The sequence below is a fragment of the Lactuca virosa genome, chromosome 7, assembly GCF_052849685.1.
Source record: "Lactuca virosa cultivar CGN04683 chromosome 7, Lactuca_virosa_CGN04683_v6, whole genome shotgun sequence".
NCBI lineage: Eukaryota > Viridiplantae > Streptophyta > Magnoliopsida > Asterales > Asteraceae > Lactuca > Lactuca virosa.
In genome coordinates, this window is record NC_136432.1 from 154630129 (window position 1) to 154650914 (window position 20786).

General features: G+C 33.9%; 3 protein-coding genes across 3 annotated transcripts; all 3 read left to right on the top strand.

Moving 5' to 3' along the window:
- The first annotated feature begins 197 nt into the window (after nt 1-197).
- On the top strand, nt 198-1605 carry LOC145127251 (putative F-box protein At1g53550). The gene is made up of 3 exons (XM_079062472.1): nt 198-251; nt 522-1000; nt 1077-1605. The coding sequence occupies exons 1-3, from the start codon at nt 198-200 to the stop codon at nt 1603-1605; spliced, it is 1062 nt and encodes a 353-aa protein (XP_078918598.1).
- Nucleotides 1606-15292: 13687 nt separating this feature from the next.
- Nucleotides 15293-17958, top strand: LOC145127252 (uncharacterized). The gene is made up of 3 exons (XM_079062473.1): nt 15293-15893; nt 15991-17054; nt 17152-17958. Exons 1-3 carry the CDS (start codon nt 15293-15295, stop codon nt 17956-17958), a joined length of 2472 nt encoding a protein of 823 aa, XP_078918599.1.
- A 53-nt stretch (nt 17959-18011) lies between these two features.
- LOC145127253 (uncharacterized) lies at nt 18012-18935 on the top strand. Its single transcript, XM_079062474.1, has one exon. It carries the CDS (start codon nt 18012-18014, stop codon nt 18933-18935), a length of 924 nt encoding a protein of 307 aa, XP_078918600.1.
- The last annotated feature ends 1851 nt before the right edge of the window (nt 18936-20786 follow it).

Sequence of the window (20786 nt, forward strand, 5' to 3'; positions counted from 1 at the left end):
AAAACAAAAACGGTTTATTTTGCCAAATTTTGTTTGTTTTTGCGTAAAATTGTAGATGAATTTATGTTTTATTTTATTTTGATGTAAGTTGTTTGCTATACAGCTTTTTCTTTCTCATATCTGTCAAGATAAAGAAACTCTTTTTTGGTGTGTAATTATCTGAAACAATATAACAACTTTATTTGATACAATAAAGAATGGATGATGCTGAAGGTTATGAAATCAATCGTCAAACACAACTCCATACGAAGGTATCTTTTTCAATTATATTTATGTCAACCCTACTGTTAAGTTCTCGACATTGGTAATTATTAAATAAATCTATAAATGGTGTGGGGTTAAATGGGAGGGGTGTGGGCATAATGGTCATTCTACTTTCAATATACTACCATTGTATTTATAATGGTTATTTTTATACTTTCATCTACCTTTTTAATCATTCATATGTTATATGCAATTTAAATATTTATTTTTAGTTTATGTTTGTTCATTATATGATTATTTTAATTGTTTTACAACAGACATTATTGGACACTGACGTGTTTATTGAAATTCTTTCAAGAACATCATTAAAGGCATTTCATATCATACGTTGTACAAGTAAACATCTTGAAAAACTAACGTACAACAGCCATGTTCTTGATCTTTTCAAGGGGAAAAATAATGTGCTTCATGGAGTTATTGTTCAACAAAAGAAAGTTTGGGGATCGATAGAACGTAAGTTTGTTTCGTCTTGTGGTTCGATTAACTTTGACATTGGTTGTATACCAAATTCGTGTACAATCTTAGCAACTTCATTGAACAGACTCATTCTTGGTGAATGTGATTGTCCGGATGAATATCCGGAAAAGTTTTTATTTATTTGTAAACCGACGACATTAGATTGCAGAACATTACCATTTCCGATATATAAGTACATTGCGGTCAAGTTTGCTATGGTGGTTATGCGTTCGAACCCGTTGCATTTCAAGATAATTCGTTTATCATATGCAGAGTCAGAGTAAGTATTTTTTACAATTATTATTTAAGTATTTTTTTTATTTGTTTGTATAACTTTTATGTTTCTTTCGTTGTAGTGACGTGACAAACGATCATGACTATGAAAACTTCCGACTAGAATTATTTCAGTCCACTACATGGGAATGGAGGGACCTTGGTAATATTCGGTTACCATATTATGTTCATCCGGTATCGGACGAAGCAATCATAAGTAAAGGTGTAGTTTACATCTTATTGTCAAACTATCAAATTTTGCAGTTTGATGCATATTCTGAAGAATATGTAATCATATTCTCACCTTCTACAAATATAAATTACATGTCATATACATCGAGGCTAATAAAATTTGAGGGAAAGTTGGGATTTTTTTGTCTGAATGGAGATCGTATGTGGGGTATTTGGGTTCTCATTCGTAATCAGTGGGTTGAAGTTGATGTTATTAGCATCAATGCAGATGCACATGAATGGTGGGATTATCGAAACAATGAACTTTCTTTTTTTACAGGAAAAAGAATTGAGTGTGTTGTTCCGGTTAATCGTTGTCATGAAGTCTTTTCATTTTGTTCGGATTTTGAGACGATAACTATGCCAAGAAGATTTATTTGATTGTATTTATTTGACATTGAATTGATTAATCGTTGTTTATTTGTTGGGTTTTATATTTTAAATATTTGGTTTTCATTTTATACTTTGTTTTTATTGTAATTTATAATTTCAATCATCGAATTATGTTGTTTTATGTTATATGATCTGAAATTATTTGTTTATATATGTGTTGAAGAAGGGAAACCAATTATTTCCATTTTTAGGTTGTAATGACTAATTTTGTTTGAATATATCTTTCAATTGCGGTTTAATTGTAGTCACAACATAACCTATATTTATGTATGTTCTTATTGACAACTTGGGGACTACATTTATGAATAGAGATGCACAAAGACCCGATCCGATCCGGTTTGATGATGTCACAAAGAATCCGAATTCGCCCTTAATCCGAACCGGTTTTAAACCGGATTTGACCGGTTTTCCGAGCCCCGAATCCGAATCGGTTTAATCCGATCCGATCCGAAATCTGATCCGATTTTGCATTTTTTTTTAAATAAACATTTTTTGGACCTCATATATAACACAAAATGCAACAAAGGTTCATTAAAATAGTTAAAACATACATCAAACGTCGAATTAGAAAGACTTTTCAAACTAGTTAACTAATAATAATAATAATAGAGTAGCGTTATAACATTTAGCCAAATATAAATAGTTTTTGTGGTCTTCCACTTCGTGTCGCCTTCATTTAATTATTCTTCAACCGCCACGCAAATAACTAGGGGTCTCATCAATACCATATTCTTCATCTTCGTCTTCGTCTTCGTCTTCAGCGTCATCGTCTTCGTCTTCCGGAGGTGTTGATAAGCCTTGTGCATATTCTTCATCCATGATCTCTGGTTCAACATTTTGTGGTAGTGGGCCTTCTAGTGATGCCAAGTGTTGTATACGTTCCACAGAATCCAAGTAATCCTTCAAGCAAACGCAAACCTCTACCGCAACCGGGGTAAGATTCGTCCTCAACTTTGATAATACTCTACCACTAAAAGAAAAAGTGGATTCCGAAGCTACCGTGGAAGCTTGGACGGTTAGTAAATCACGGGCCATGATGGAGAGAATAGGAAATTGTGCTTCCTTTTCTCTCCACCAAGCCAAAAGATCCAAAATTTTAAATTGTGGTGCACTCATGAATTTTAAAAAGTTTGAACCCATATAAATTCCAAGTTCGCTACTAGGCGTTAATGTGCGTGCTCTTTTGTTTTGATCCTCCAAAAGGTAGTTATAGACGTCGATATGAAAATCCGTTCGACCCCCACCACTACCCGATGCACCGCTAGTAGAGTCGGTTACACTTGCAAAAGTGTTTGACATATTGCCGTATTTTGTAGCATAAATGTCAAACAAATTAGTAAAAGTATTATTAAAAGTGTTTATTTGGTTACGGATGTAGTTTGAGTTATCTTTGTGCAAATTTAAAGACATAGAAATTTTGGTAATCAAAGCCTCTACACCCGTAACATTGATACATGAGTTTAATGCCGCGGCGCAAGTAAAAAGTGGTGGCATTTCTTTGAAATATTTGACTAGTTTTTGTCTCATCGGTCTCGTAACCAAAACAAATATTTCACTTCTTTGTTCAAAACGTTCCAATTGTGCGGACATCAACCATAATTCATTTAGTAACAACGGACTTGTAGGGTAATACACGCCCGATAAAAAAGTGGTTGATTGTTTAAAAACTTTTAACATTTCCACAAACTCTTCCATCAAATCCCAATCTGTAAAAACCGGTAAAATTCGGTCAGAATTCGACGATCAAACCCCCGTGAGCCGTTATGCAATAAAGACCAATGGCACGTAAATTGGGGTCTATTAAGTATATGTGTTTGTATTTCTAATTTAACCAACCGAGATTTAACGAATTAATAAATGTTACGACCTCATTATATATATATATATATATATATATATATATATATATATATATATATATATATATATATGTGTTAATTACTTTTGCAAAATATCTAAATACAAGTATGATATATAATGTATATATATTCGAAATAAATTATACACTTAAGATTATGTATTGTGTATGTTTCCAAAGGACCAAATTCATGTTATAAATACATACACCAATACATCGATTTAATCAACCAAATTCAAATAAATAAATTATAAGTTAAAGTTAAATACAAAGTTATAACAAATTATCATTATACACTAACAAATATATAACAAGTTACAATTATTCAAATATATCACCATTTACAATTATTCAAATATATAACCATTATCATTATACACTAACAAATATTTAACAAATTTACAAGTATTCAAATATATAGCAATTATGTAAGCTGTCAAATTGAGGCAATTGTAAATCTTCTTCCGTGATTCCAGCACACTCAATTCTTTTTCTCCTTGTTTCTTGCAAACCATCAAACAAACCCAATTCATATTCTTTTCTTTCTATAACTCGTTTCCAGTAAGAACACTTGGTTCTTAAATTCGTGTATAACATCAACTTATCTGTCAAATGAAACAACAAAACAATTGTTTTTCCCTTCTTCAGTTTCTTTGAATCACCCAATCCCAAACACCCATTGAATTCTCATTCATTCTCCTGTCAAAAACAAACCAAAACACCCATTTTTGTGCCCCATCGGTTTCTATCAAGAACAACCAAAAGAAAAAGGAAAACCTGTATCAAAGCAAGAACACTCTTGTTCTTGATTCTCGAGTACACCTGCAAACAAGAAGAACAATAACACGTTTGTGTTTCCTTCCTTTTCCTGTCATATAGCACCACCCAAACACCCTTATGCTTCAGACATCGCAGCTTCCAAGCACCCATGAGATGATTCCTTAGCAACAGTAGCCAATCAACTCCTTTTCTTCTTCCTTCTACATCCGAGCCAAACCAAAGCACCGGAGGTGTTCTTCTGATCGGAGCTAATCGTTACTGCTCTTCCCGTCGCCCTAATTGTCTCGTCGAGGGCTCCTTCTGATGAAGAAGCTGTCTGGGAATCAAGAAGCTGCCACCGCCACTCCTAAACTCTTCTCCAGTCGCGGAGCAACCCACAAACCTCCCCATCAGCACCGACGATTTGTTCGTCCTTCCCTTATCCCCTTCACGACCCTACCTGTTTCCCCGATCGGAACCACCCAACCCACCCTAAACATCGACTGATGTTGTTATTGCTCTCCAATCGGATCGATACCGGCGAAGAAGCAAAAAGGATCAAGAAGAGCTCACCTGAGAAGTCGTCTCCCCCTCTCATGATTACCATCGGCCATGTCTGCCTTCGTCTTCAAGCTCCAATCGAATCAAGCCCGGCGCATCCTTGAACAGCGACTGAGGCGGCTGCCTCGTTCCCTCGGGCTAAGTTTTCCGTCGTCTGAGGTAGAACCTTCACAGGGACGTCGGAGCCGGGCGGTGATGGTGGTGATTCTGATGTTTTTCGGTTCTATGACCGCTCGCCTCCACCCCCGTACCTGTTGTTCGCCATTTTGCAGTCCCGTGCACCCGAAGCTCCCGACTGAGTCTTTCTTTAGGAAGCGATCGGGCATAATGAGGGCAAAAGCCCTAATCCTTGATACTGGATCGGATACGGGGCTCCAACAAAAAAAAAAGGGGAAATGGGTTCCGGGTTTGACCCAGTCAAAGGTCAAACATAAATCAAACCTCCTTTTAAATTATCAAAACTTAACCTCCTTTGACAAATACCTTGCAATTTCAGTCCAAACCCCAATCTTTGATTCCAATTGTTGATAATAACCCCTCCTTTGAAATTATTTTTACCCAATCAGTCCCACTTTGGTTAAAATAATTTACAAACAATCCATATACTGTAAACCTGTTACAAAACGGTCCCGGTAATACTTCAAGGTTCAAGGATTATGAATTTGCGGTTCACTCGGAATGTTTTTCGTTTCTCAAAGGAATGCAAATGCCGTACCAATCGAACTCACGCTTCAAGGGTGAGTTCATACCCCTACATTTACATGTTTTTCTTAAGTTTTAAGGGGGGAATACAAGTAAAATCATCAAGAACACAATTAAACTTTTTCTAACAGATTACATCAGAAAAGATGGACTTTAATCACGGACTGTTTTGGTCAACTTAAATATTTTAGTTTTCAAAACTGTTCCAGGTGCAAGTAGTTCAAACTCTTAGCTTTAAAATGGATACTTGCACATCTCCATATGATTTTTCTACAATTTATGGTGATTTTTACAAAACTGTCTGTCATTTCAGAGGCAAACCCGGACCAGTCTATGATTATGGACATTTTCACCTCTGTTAGAGATCACTAAAAATCTTGATAAAATTTACAAACAAACTAGACTCATATTCCAAACTCTCAAAATTTTCGGATTTGGATTTGGAGCTTTGATGATTTTTCTATAAATTTTCTAAAAACAGTAACAGAAACTGTTTTCAACAAAAAGTTGCTGTCAATTTCATTTCACCTTGTAACATGTTGAGCAAGGTGTATATCTTTATATGATTATATGTTATTGCAATATATGTCATTTTATCTTAATATATGGACACACATCAGTTTACAAATGGATTTGGACATATTGAATATAAAGAATAACAAGTGATTATAATCAAAGTACAACCGATATATTCAAACATTTAATAAACTATTTTAAATATAGTTTGCATACATTACTACGTACTACCCTTGGTTGATAAACTATAATAGGTATAGTTTATGATACATTACATAACACATACATTTAAAAAATGGTACATTTATACAAAGGATATTTTCATTAAGCAAGGTACGACCATACGGTACCAAGTTTTCATAACACGTAATTCCGTTAATTACTTTGTGAGACATTTACTTCAAATTACCATTAAGTCCTGTATTGTAACCAGAGTCTCCTTGAGGGAGAGCGTGATACTTGTGTATAGATCTATATTGGGTTTGACAAACCCACACCTAAGCTGCATGCAACAGCTAGACCGGCAGGTCTGGGGTGACAAATGTCATAACATTTCCGACGCCTGAAGAACGTCGTTTCAGGCCAACTAGGTCATAGCATGGTTATAATAACTCACATAAAGTATTAATAAACATTGGAATTTACGTGAACTTCATTAAAATTTAACGAGTTTATGTCGATTTAAACTTGCATTGTTTTACTATAAATATGACAAATTACTTGTACATTTCGGTCTTTGGGTTTTAAGACTACATTTACACATTAAGGAAAATATTGGATTTTCTAACACAAATACTACTTTCACAAACGAAAGGCTTTAATAATACCAAACAAAAGCTTATGAACTCACCAACCTTTGTGTTGACACTTTTTCAAACAACTTGTATTCTCAGGAACTCATTAAACAGGTAATCAAGTGCTTTTGAGGATGGGACGCTAAGGCGTCTACTATTTCATATTTTGTCAACATATTGTAATTGATTCGTAAACATGTAATTCATACAATGATGTAACTTTTTCAATTATATATATGTTGGTTGTGTTTGCTTGAATTACTATTACAATTGTTGTTATGATACTATACATGAAGTCCTCCACCTCCGGACGTTTCCGCCATCCTTGGTTTGGGGGTGTGATACAATCATAATCCGAAACCGGGTTTTTTCCTTTTGAAATTGTGTCGTAAAATAATTGCAAAGAGATTCTTTGACGTGTCAAACTTTCAAACATCATGCATGTTGAACTACATCTAGTGTCAACATCCCAATGAGGACTATATGGAGTTATGTTAATGGAAATGACAAACTTTCGATATTTTTCCATTGTAGCTTTATTTTTTCCAAAAACTCTAGTTAACACAGTTTTGAATTTTTCAATCGTTGAATCTATCATTTTTAAACCATCTTGTACCGCAAGATTAATAATGTGACAAACACATCTAGTATGAAAAAATGAGCCATCCAAAATAGGTTTATATTTTGCAATTAATCTTTTTGCCGCGACGGTATTGTTACTTGCATTGTCAAACGAAATAGAGAAGATTTTGTCGCATAAATTATAAGTCTCTATAACGCTTACTAAAATTGCAAATAATCGTGCCCCCGTGTGAGGATGCGCAAAAAGTTCAAAAACAATAACTCGTTTGTTCATTACCCAAGTAGAGGGATCTATCCAATGTGCCGTGACACAAAGATAGCTTTTGGGACAACTTGCGGTGGAGGACCAAACATCACAGGTTAAAGAAACACCGGTTTTTATATTTATAAATCCCAACTGCATATCTTTTTTGGCTATATCCCAATACTTTAAAGCATCACGTCTAAGAGAAGTGCGACTTACTTGCCGGTATTGTGGTTGCATTTTTTCCGGCAAAATCCTTGTTAATCGGGGGTTGTCGAAGTGGTTGAAAGGCAAGTCCTCTTGAAGCACGAACTTGCAAAAGCTTTCACGAAGGTCATCATTGTTGTAAATAAAGATCGACCCGTCGGGAGTAATATTTGGTTGATCCGGATCGCTTTGACCTTTTACAGTCGGACAAGTTTTTGTTGTATGACTCCTCAACGTGCTATTGCCATCTTTTCCCAAAAACATTCCGCACTTCTTGCATCTCGCTTTTTCCTTCCCGTTCGACAACAAACACAAATCGTAATGTTCCCACACTTCTTTACTCCGAGTGGTTGATATGATTTTAACCACCGTTGCATCCGAATCTTGACCCGCGGTTGAATTTCTTGAGCTCATTTTTTGGAGTATTATGAAAATAAGTAGTAGATTTTTTGTGTAACTTTGAAATGTAACAAATGAAAGGTATTTATAGGTGTTTGGAAGGGCCAAAAAGTCAAGAAAAGTCAAAGTAGCCGTTTTTTAGGGGTTCCAACGGCTAGAAAAAAAAAACTCAAAAAAATCGAATTTTCCCGTTTTTTAACGGTAACAAAAAAAATCCGGTTTGAAACCGGTTTCCCTCAAATCCGGTTCATGATCCGGGGTCCAATCCGATTTCCTCTCCGAAGCGCTGATCCGGTTCGAATCCAGTCACCGGTTTAATCCGAACCGGTTCGGTCAAAACCGGTTTTGACCATATCCAGTTTCCGGATCAGATCGGATCCTATGGGCCAAACCGGTTTTTTTGTGCATCTCTATTTATGAAGTAAAAAAATTTTACTTTAATGTTAATGTTTGTTTTACATGCAAGAAGTAACAAGCTACTTTAAAGTTAAATTTATTTTTACTTAAGTATTTTACTTTGCAAATTATTGCTTCATTTATATGTTTAATATACCATAAATTTCATTCTAATTTATGAGTTAGTACACTTTACCTAATTTTCCCAATCGTTAATTTTGCTTTCAAATTTGTACATGACCTAATGAGGGTCAACCCTAACCCATATGAATTAAAAAATTCATTTTATATATTTATTATAAATTTATATATAAATTTATTTTTTTGTATGATAATAAAAAAACAAAGCTACCATGGATATTACATTTAATTAATATTATAGATATTGATGTAAATACTATATTAATGTATAATACAAAATGGGTAATCATTATCGTAGCCGTCGTTCAAAATCCACCTCCCATGTAGCCTGCGGAGAAGTGATGGCCTCAGTCGACGTCCCTTCACCTCCGAATGATGATCCTTTTAAACCCTTCCCTTATGTCAATTTCGTCATTCTCACATATTCATTACGTTACGATAACTTCGATTTATTGCTCTTCCTCTTTGAAAAAAACTACCACGATCAATTGAACCGAAGATGAATGTTGATCCGTGGGCACGTCCGAACTTCCAACTATGGAGTGTAAGCGCCGAACCACCAAGAATCACACCGGTTGTAGAATACGGGAAGGCAAACGAGAATAGATTCACCATTCGCGTTGTTCATGGTGGGTTTTTTACAGACTACCCAGGTAAGGCGTATCAACAGACAAAGGTTCACTTTATTTCTCATGTCAACATCGATTTGATCAACATGGAGATGCTTGGTCGTTTTTCTAAAAGCCTTGGGTATACAACTTTGGGGAACTGGTATCATATGCCAACCGAAGAAAACAGTGGGTTGTCAATGATTCCAATTCTAAATGATGAATGTTTGGGACCTTTCAAGACGATAGTTAGGGCACACAAATTCAGAGAGATTGAACATCTCTATGTTGAACACAGGACTGTGTTTGTTCCAATCAATTTCCCACACTTTTTGATGAACTTACCATCCAAACATGTTGAGAAGCTTATTCACATGTTTGTAACAGAACATCCAATGGCAACAGTTGATGATGGAATAGCATACATCAAACATATGCTAAACATGACCATTCCAAGAGAAAAAATGGAGGATGCTATGGACATGGCCAAAGAGAATGTCATAGCATGGAAAAACATAGTGTAGGTGAACTATGTTGTACTCCTTTTTGTGTTTAATACAGAGTAAACATGACACTCTTTTTTTTTGTAATTAGTATGAAACTCTTTTATTTTATGTAATGTTATATATTATGTCTATATGTGATGTTGTTTTGATTATATATTATGTCTATATTTAATGAGTTGTATGTTTTTTTTGTAGGGAAATTATAGATGATTTTGTTGTTTTTGACAAATTCCATTTGGAAATATTTCATTCTGTTACATTTACATGGACGGATATTGGTAATATACTATTACCATGTTCTGTCTGTCCTGTTTCTAATGAAGCAATCGTATGTGGAGGTGTGGTTTACATTTTATTATCAAATGGTGACATTTTGCGGATTGATGCATATTCGGAAGAATTTTTAAAAATTTCTCCACCATTGACAAACAATGTGTATGGTTTGTACACATCACACCTTTTTAAATTTGGGGGAAAAGTTGGATATGCTTTACAAATTGATCATTGTTTGTGGTATATTTGGTTTTTGGTTGATAATCAATGGGTTAGGGTTGGTAACAATAATAAAAATGTTGATGCTCATGAATCGTGGGTTTTCCGAAATCACAATTTGTATTTCTATAAAGGAATTTCGTTTTAAACATTCTGTACCATTTTACTCCTCCTGCCTAATTTTTTTGGGACCGTTTTACCCCTAATTGCATTTTTAGTGTTTTACCTTATATGTAGTTTTGAATTTTTGTTGAAAAAACACAGATAATAAAAAAAGTTATTTAACTAAAAATTTACTTTGTAATTCGATTAAGCAGGTAGAAAGGTTTGAAATGTAAGATATTTAATGAGTAAAAGTGAAATGATACGTGTTGGTTTTTTCTTGCTTTTTTTATCTATTATTTGTTAAATTAAAGGTTAGTTAAATCAATTAAAAAAAGACGGTTGAATGCACTAATGGAATTATCAGTGTCAAGGTTATTGGAGTGTAGGAACCATGTTATTAAAGTTGAGGGTTAGTGGGTATAACCGTTTCTTATATAACCCATTACACCCGATTTTGCTTTGCACAATCATTCGTCCTATTTAAATGAATTTAATGAACTGTGTCCATTTTATAACATCGAAACCTTCTGTGTCTCCAACTCTCCATACGTTTCTTCATTGTGCTTCAATTACTCGGGTTTTCTGAATTCGGAACACATCTAAGGGTGATATAAGGTTTCAACTTCATAATATGTATTACTATCTCTTTTTTAATGTTTGTTTATATGTTGTTAAGTGTGATATACCACAAAAATTATATGATTTCGGTGAAATTGGATAAGTTGGATCGTTTACCCATTTAAATATTGTATTGCGTTTTCAACTTTATTTAGTATGTTTGTTGCTTTTTTTGGTTTGTCGGTAAATAAAACGTGATACAGAAAACAAAAATGTATTATTTTGCAACATTTTGTTTGTTCTTGAGTAAAATTGTAGATGTATTTATGTTATAATTTATTTTGATGTAAGATGTTTTGCTATACATGTTATCTATTGCTTTATGATATCTGTGAACACAAACAAATTCTCTTTCGGTATGTAGTTCTCTGAAACAATAGATCATCTTAACTTTTGTTTCTTAGTCAATAGTATTAACATGTTTAATAGATTTTATGGTTTAGTTTTTTTTTAAATTTAGTATCATACTAATATGATATTTAACAAGTATTGCATTGGGGTTTGCCAAATTAATAAGAAAGCTGTTAATCATATCAGCTAATACATTTTAAACGTAATAAAGGAAATCTAAATTTATTATAAAATTATTTTTACAATTGTAATTATAAATGTATACATAAATAACATCTTATTATGTAATGACATCGTATTATTATATTTGTCATATTAGATTATCGTTTCATAAACTTTATTTAATTTAACTTACTAATGTTTATAGAGGATGGATGGGTATGTCAATGTTGAAGTTTTTCAATCTTTTCGATTCCAATATACTGGAGTTTCGTATAAGATAGCATTTGTTCGAGTTCATTCTGTCTGGCACGACATTGAGAGAAAAAGAAAACTGGTTATATTCATTGATAAAAATGTCGGGATATATCTTTCATATTGATATTATATTTTTCATAAAGTTTTAATAAATTTATATTTTTAGAGAAAAAAAAATTGCAGGTTTTGTCCTAGAAGAATTATTTCATTTATATGGTGATCATTTGATGGGATGTCTTTTTTTGTTATCGTCATTTCAAGTAGGAAAATTTCACTTCCATGAATACCCGAGATATGAAAATTACTGTTTCATTTATGGTGATTTAAAGATTATTATCAATGAGAAGACACAACTCACTCCGATAAAGGTGGATGTTGACAATAGATTTCCTTTATATCCATTAGTGTTTCCTATTAAAATAGTTGTGCATGACAGTGCTGTTCGAAAACTTATAATCGGTAAATATAAAACCATACTTATTTTGTGATCATATTAACAATTACATATATTAAATATATATAAGTATGTTATTACTTTATGTTTTCATTTTATGTAGATTTTGTTGGAAAAATTGTCTCGGGCAAACAGATTAAATTCAAAGATGAGTTTATAATACTTTTGGAAGATAAATTGTAAGATATATATCTTTATTAAATTTTTTCATAAGTATTTTGTAAGTAAAATGATAGAAAAATCAAATGTTTTATTAAAAACTATAAATTATTTGTAGGGGACATAGAATTCAAATGAATCTATATGACACAAGAGCTTCGCTTATTGTTCCAACGTATCGTGCAATATCAAGAAAATATATCATTTTTGCGTCTCGGGTCAAGTTGGTTCGCTTACCGTCAAGTATGTTATGAATCATATTTTCCTTATTATTATACAATATATTGTGTTTCAAAATATTAAATGAGAGTGTTTTATCTGTAATATATATTACAGTTTTTTTGCAGTGTGTCTTTTGGTATCAACAAAATTTACGCAGCTTGCATTTAAACCAGATATGTCTGAAGCACACAAGTTTTAGATTTAGTATATTAGTAAAGTAGAATTTTACTTTGATTAGCTATTAGTTTATTTTTATTAGATTTTTTTAAACCTTTATATGTCTACAATACTGTTTTATTTTCAAATTTGTTTAACTTATGTTTGTCTTATAATGATATAGAGAAACCAAAAAAATTGCTATTCGGTTATATTTGAAATAGTTAACATTTTGTAAAAATAACAATCAAATTTCATATGTATGTTATAACATAAAAACAATAAAGAAAGTCAATTATGCAAAGAATAGATTTTAATTGATAATTGTTTACGTTAAAGCATAACAATATGTTATTTGTCTTTTAAGTAGTGTATAAAACGCTTTCTTTATGGATCTAATGATGTATAATATGTTATCAAAACAGATATATTGTAATGGATAGTCTTGGTAATACATCTGTTCATTCAAGTGACATTGATTTTCCGTTAACAACCGATGTTTCTACCGCTTTACCTTCTGATACTATTGAAGACGAACAAGTCACGAGACGACGCCGTGGAGGTCGTCCTAGGGTAAGAGGACGACCTCCAGATTGTAGCATTGGCGATATTACTTCCCCAAGGTGTCGTCGTGGGCGACCATCTTTTGTTGTGTCTCCTTACCTTGTTGGTGACAATGCTCATCGGTATTCACAACATGGAAGTATACATGTCAATGAGAATATTATTACTTCAAATTCGGTACCTAGCATGGCATTCTCATCAGGTTTGTATACTTATTTTTGTAAGTAAGTTACTTACATTGAGCAACCATATGTATCATTTAAATTATATAATTTTATATTAGTCTGTACTGTCAACATCGACGTGACGCGCGCTTCCAATCGGCCATCACCTCATATGATAATTTCTTCAAGTACAACTATTGGTATTGACGGGAATCCAGTTCATTCGACTATAATGAGTAACTTGAATGCTCCAAGTACAACTAATAACTCAGTTGTACATTCGGTGGTACAAACTTATAGTCTGCATAATGGTAGAAGTTCTATTTTTTTACCTTCTAATACCTTTGAAGCCCCAGCAGTCAGGAGACCAAGTCGGGGAGGTCGTCCTCGGGTAAGAGGACGACCTCCAACTTTTAGCATTGACAATATTAGCTCCACATGTCATCATCGTGGTAGACCCTCTTCTGGTGTGTCTCATTTCTTTGTTGTTGTGTCTCTTACTTACATTGATCAAGGATATGTATCATTTATATTATATATATATATATATATATATATATATATATATATATATATATATATATATATATATTTCTTAGCCTCTCCTCTCAACAACGAAGAGATGCGCACTTCCGATCGGACAGCACCTCATAGGATAATTTCTTCACATACAACTTTTGATATTGGTGGGAATTCATTACATTCGACTATAACAGCTAACTCGAATGATCGGATTACAACAAATAACTCTATTGTACATTCGTCCATACCAACTGTGGATAACGCAAGAAGTTCGTCTTCTAATGCATCACAAATTATACAATCTCAACGTAATCCTTGAATATATATTAATCACTTTTCCAACTTTGTAATAGCATGTCATTTCCTTATATTTAATTCCTTTAAATTCATGTTCTTTAGGTCGTATGTTGTCGTATTGGGATTGTGGCGATGCAACTCGCACATGTATACACTGTGAAGCTATATTATGGTATGAGGAGCGGACCATTAAAACGTATTCGCCATCCATTCCAAAATTCTCCATATGTTGTTGTGAAGGGAAGATTAAATTGCCTTTGCTTATCCAACCTCCTCAATTGTTGTGGAACTTACTGGATTACAACGGTGATCGACGTTCAAAAGTTTTTAGAAAACATATTAAGCTTTTAAATCGTATGTTTGCGTTCACGTCAACCAGAGGAAATATACATACGAGTGGTAATGATGGTAGAGGTCCATATACATTTCATTTGAATGGTCATAATCACCATAGAATCGGTACTTTGTTACCTACACACGAGGATGGACGTCCTAGATTTGCGCAGTTGTACATTTATGATACTGAAAATGAAATCGACAATCGATTTTATGCGTTACGCAATTGTGTTCTTACAAGATCAGATGTAACTATGCTTCGACTCTTGGTTCAAGAACTCATGTCTATGCTAGATGAGAATAACTCATTGGTTCAAGCATTTCGTATGGCTAAAGATAGGTTCCATGAGTCATCAACACAGTCGGTTAAGATTCGATTAATTGGTAACTGAACCAAAGACGGGAGACAGTATAATCTACCAACTGTATCTGAAGTAGCTGCATTGATTCCAGGTGATGGTAGTCCTATACAGTATCGTGATGTACTTATTGAGGATCGTGGCGATGGTACTGTGTGAAGGATAAGTGAACTGCATCCATCTTTTATGGCGTTGCAGTATCCGTTACTTTTCCCATATGGAGAAGATGGGTTCCATTTAAATATCCCTTTATCGAGTAATTCTACATCACACAAAAGAAAGAATGTTACCTTGAGGGAATATTATTGTTTTCGTTTGCATTTTCGGTTAAATGAAGGTAAAACTCTACATAAAGCCGGTCGTTTGTTTCATACATTCATAGCTGATGCTTATGCTGGAGTGCTTGAACATGATTTAGAATGGTATAAGAGAAACCAAAGTACTATTCGTTCCGAGCTCTATCATGGTTTGACTGATAGTTTATGTAGAGGCGAAACAAGTGCTTCATATGTGGGTCGTCGAGTAATACTACCATCATCATTCAATGGTGGATCGAGGCATAAGATACAACAAAATCAGGATGCAATGGCCATATGCCGTTGGGATGGAACTCCGGATCTATTTGTTACGATGACGTGCAACCCTAAATGGCCTGAAATTAAACGTCATATTCAACAAATGGTACCTGGTCAACCAAGTACCGATCGACCTGACATTGTTGCGCGTATGTTCAAGATTAAGCTTGATGGGCTGATGAATGACATAAGGAAAAAACATCATTTTGGTCGTACAAAAGCCGCTATGTTTTCTTAATATATTTGTTTTCGTCTTTAATTTTAATGTATGTTATTTTGCTGTATAATTTTAATTATATGTGTATGCAGTTATTTACACAATTGAGTTCCAAAAACGTGGGTTGCCACATTGTCATTGTCTTGTGTTTCTTCATCCGCCAGATAAAATAACCACAGCCCAAAAGATTGATCAATTTGTATCGGCAGAGTTGCCTTCTCAGGAAAATGACCCAGTTGCTTTTGAAGCTGTTCGTAGTCACATGATGCATGGTCCATGTGGCCAGCTTAACACTTTAAGTCCATGTATGCACAATGGAAGTTGTTCTAAAGGGTACCCTAAGGAATATTGCGATGAAACTTTCATTAGGCGTGATGGTTGGCCCTGTTATAAAAGGTCTAGCGATGGTTCGAAAGTTAAAGTTGGTAATGAGGATATCATGCTTGATAACCGATACGTTGTTCCTCATAATGTCGATTTGCTTGTCAAATATGGTTGTCATATAAATGTTGAGTATTGCAACCAAGGCAGTCTGATTAAGTATCTTTTTAGTTACATTAATAAAGGCCATGATCCTGCCACTGCTGTTTTAGAAGGTCCAGATAGAACACGATCCTTTATATCGATGTTGCACAACGAGAATGAGATCGAAGAATATATTAATTGTCGTTACATTTCTGTATCAGAAGCATGTTGGAAATTGTTGGGATTTGAGATGCAATATCGCTCGGTTGCAGTAGAAAGACTACTATTTCATGAAGAGGATTGTCAAAGAGTTTACTTTAGAGAAGATGATGATATTGCAGAAGTTCTGGATAGGAGGGTTTCTGCGGTGTCTAAGTTTACTGAATGGATGAGAGCAAATCAATTATATGCAGAAGCCCGATTGTTAACTTATTCGGACTTCCCGACGAAGTTTACATGGCATGAAAAAGGGGATGTTAAGGAATGGAGGCCACGTAAAAATGGTTTGGTTATTGGTCGGTTATATTTTGTAAATCCAAATGAAGGAGAAAGGTATTATCTTCGTATGCTACTAAATGTTGTACGTAGACCCTGCAGTTTTAAAGATATTCGCACTGTTGATGGTGTTGAGCATCCGACCTATATGTCTGCTTACAAAGCGTTGAGGTTACTAGGAGATGATGGTGAATGGGTTGAGTCAATCCGAGAGGCTTCCCAATGGCAGTCAGGAAAGCAACTTCGAGAACTATTTGTAACTATTTTGTTATTTTGTGATGTTACTGATCAAGAAAAGTTTTTTTTGGGATTCTTTCCCGTTTTTATCAGAAGATGTTGCTTATAATCAACGTAGATTGCTTGATAATGAAGATCTAATGTTCTCGCATGATGAGTTGGTAAACTACACTCTGCTTTATATCGATAATATTTTATATGGGAATTGTCGTTCGTTGGTTGATTTCCCCAATCTACCTCAGTTAAACCATAGTTTGTTAAGTATAGGTTCGAATAGGTTAATTGCTGCTGAGCGGACATACAACGTCGAAGAAGAAATAAGGATTTTCAATGAGCTTTATAGTGGTTTAAATGTGCAACAGAAAGAAGTTTATACTATTATAATTAATGTTGTCAATGAAAAGACAGGTGGCTTTTATTTTGTCTCTGGTTATGGAGGGACAGGCAAAACATATTTGTGGAGAACAATTATTGCTTCTATTCGATCTCATGGAAAGATTGTTTTATCAGTCGCGTCATCGGGCATTGCATCTTTGTTATTACCTGGTGGTCGTACAGCGCATTCCAAGTTTAATATTCCTATTGATATTGATAAAGACTCAACTTGTGGTATCGATGTTGGCTCAGATCTCGCAGAGTTGATTAATATTGCTGAGCTGATTATTTGGGACGAAGCTCCACTACAACATCGTTACTCATTTGAAGCTGTTGATCGTGCATTTCGTGATGTATGTCGTTATTATGTTGCTGGATCTGAAAACAAAGTGTTCGGAGGGAAAGTGGTAGTTCTTGGGGTGATTTTCGTCAAATTTTGCCTGTTATTCAACATGGATCCCGTTCTGATGTTGTGTCCTCTTGTATAAACAAATCAGAAGGTCTATGGAATTCATGTCGTTTTTTTGTTTTGACAACGAACATGCGTTTGTCTGATCAAAACATTACTGGCGATGAACTTATAAAAATGCGTGAATTTAGTAAATGGATTCTTGAAATGGGTGTTGGTCGGCTTCCTACGTGTACAGTTGAAGGTGAAGACGATGGTACATGGATCACTATACCCGATGATCTTCTTATTCCTGTTGCTGATAATCCTATTGATGCTGTTACATCCATTGTATTCCCAGATATTTTGAGTAGACTTAATGACATGTGTTACATACAGGAACGATGCATCCTTTGCCCGACAAACGATGATGTTGACATGATCAATTTACATGTGCTTTCTAAGATGTCTGGCGACATGCATGAAATGTTAAGTGCTGATGAGATTTGTCGAAGTACTCATAATTTTGCCGAATTGGAAATTATGTATTCTTCAGAATTTCTTAACACGTTGCGGTTCTCAGGAATTCCAAACCATGAGTTAAACTTAAAGGTTGGTGCACCGATCATTTTGTTACGTAACTTAAATTTGCAAAGAGGTTTGTGCAACGGGACTCAGTTGGTCATCACACAAATTAGTCGGAGGGTTTTGGAGGCGGTGATTATTACCGGTACTCATATTGGAGAGAAAGTATTAATTGGGAGGATTGATATGACTGCATCGGACACAACATGGCCTTTTAGATTTAAAAGAAGACAATTTCCTGTCAAAGTTTGCTTCGCTATGACAATCAACAAAAGTCAAGGGCAAACGTTTAATCATGTATGTGCTTTCTTGGTGAAACCTGTTTTTTCACATGGTCAGCTTTACGTGACAGCGTCTCGTGTAACCTCTCGTGCTGGTCTTCACTTTTATATTGACAACAAGGGGAAGTGTGGTAACAATATGACAAAGAATGTTGTTTACAAAGAAGTTTTCTATAATTTACCATTACATGGTATAAACAACATTGAATGACTGCATTGCTAGTTCCGATATAGGTATAATCCTGTTCATAAATGCATAAGTTCATGAAGAGGCTTATTTCTTAACAGGTACAATTTTTTTTTTCAGAAAAATAATCATGTAATGGTTTGTTCATCCTTTTTTTTAATACAAAAATTTCATATATTATATTTGATTTATTAAAAAACTATAATTTTTTAAGGAAATATATATACGCATCATTTACTAACTTCAAACATTCGGTAGTAAATTAACAACTACAATCCCTTTATTACTTCCATTAGGGCTATTAATGTAATTTAGTTATTCATTTATTTATTTATTAATTTTTTTTAATTGATTATGATTTTTTTAACTTAACGTTTTACCCTAATTGATATCGTCTATCTCCATTGAATATATCCGACTTATCCCTCATTCCTATTTCTCCGCTGTTAACTGCCAACGATCGGTAGCTCCACGTTCTCTTCTAATGTTTCAACTTATTCGATTGTTCAGGGTCTTCAAACTCTTGTCGATCACTATTGTCGCCTGGTACTGTATATTGTGCTTCAGGTATAGTAAACATACTTGCCTCTTTTTTGATTTCATAGTATAAAGAATTTGTGCGTGCAAGGTTAGTCTTAGTTAATTTTTGTTTGTTGAAGAATGTAATAATCGATTAATGATGACACTGATTAATGATCACACTGGTGCTGTTCTAAATCGAAGTTCTGGTCAATTTCTTTATTAGTAATTTTGATTTATGTTGGATATCGATCGTTTGATTGCAATTTTGATTTTTGTTGGATATCGATGGTTTGATTGCAATATGTTATGGATATGTATATAGGAAGACATGACGATCAGTTCCAATTATCTGATGATAAGTGATTTGAGGCCTAACATTACTGATAAGTTGCAAGTACATGTGATGGTCTCACGTAAGTGGACAACATACAACCCTTCAACAGATCGTGTTTTCTCTTTAGATCTAATTCTTTGTGATGAAAATGTAAGTTTATTTGATTAAGTATTTCTGACTTTGCATTACGATATGGATTTTGTATGTTATGATATTACTTGCATTTAACAGGGATCTTCTATTCATGCAATCATTGCAAGTTCATTCATGTGCAAGTTTACTGATGTTGTACAAGAGGGATGTGTTTATAGGATATATAAATTCTCGGTTTTACCTTGTCAATCATTATATCGGCCACTTCGTAAGGACATCTTTATTAAATTTCTTGTTGATACGTCAATTGCTGCTTCCCACTTGCCATCAACAATCTTTCAACGTTATGTTTTTGACTTATTTCCGTTCAATGAGCTTAGTTCACGTGTTGGTGACGACAAATATCTTACAGGTTAAAATTGTTTTTCTACGTTTGTTATTAGATTGCAAAATCTTAAGTAACTTCTTATAAAATTGTAGATGTCATTGGGAATCTTTGTGAGTGGGGTTCTCTTGAGGAAACAACACGACCATCTAACTCATGTAAAGTTGGATTGCGAAAGATTGTTCTTTCTGATCAAAGGTATATTATGATTATATATATATATATATATATATATATATATATATATATATATATGTATATATATATATATATATATATATATATATATATATATATATATATATAATTGCGATAATTTAATATGTTACAACATTGGTTGATGGTTATTACTAAATTTATTTGGTACAATGATATGAAAGTGAGTATAACATTGTGGGGTAAGTTGGCTAAGAAGTACACCGATGAACACATCAAAAGTTTTAAGGAGATGAAAATTGTACTCATTGTAACGTCTTGCAAAGTTGTATTGTTCAAAGGTGTAATTTCATTTTTTTATAAATAAGATGTTAATTATGTTTAC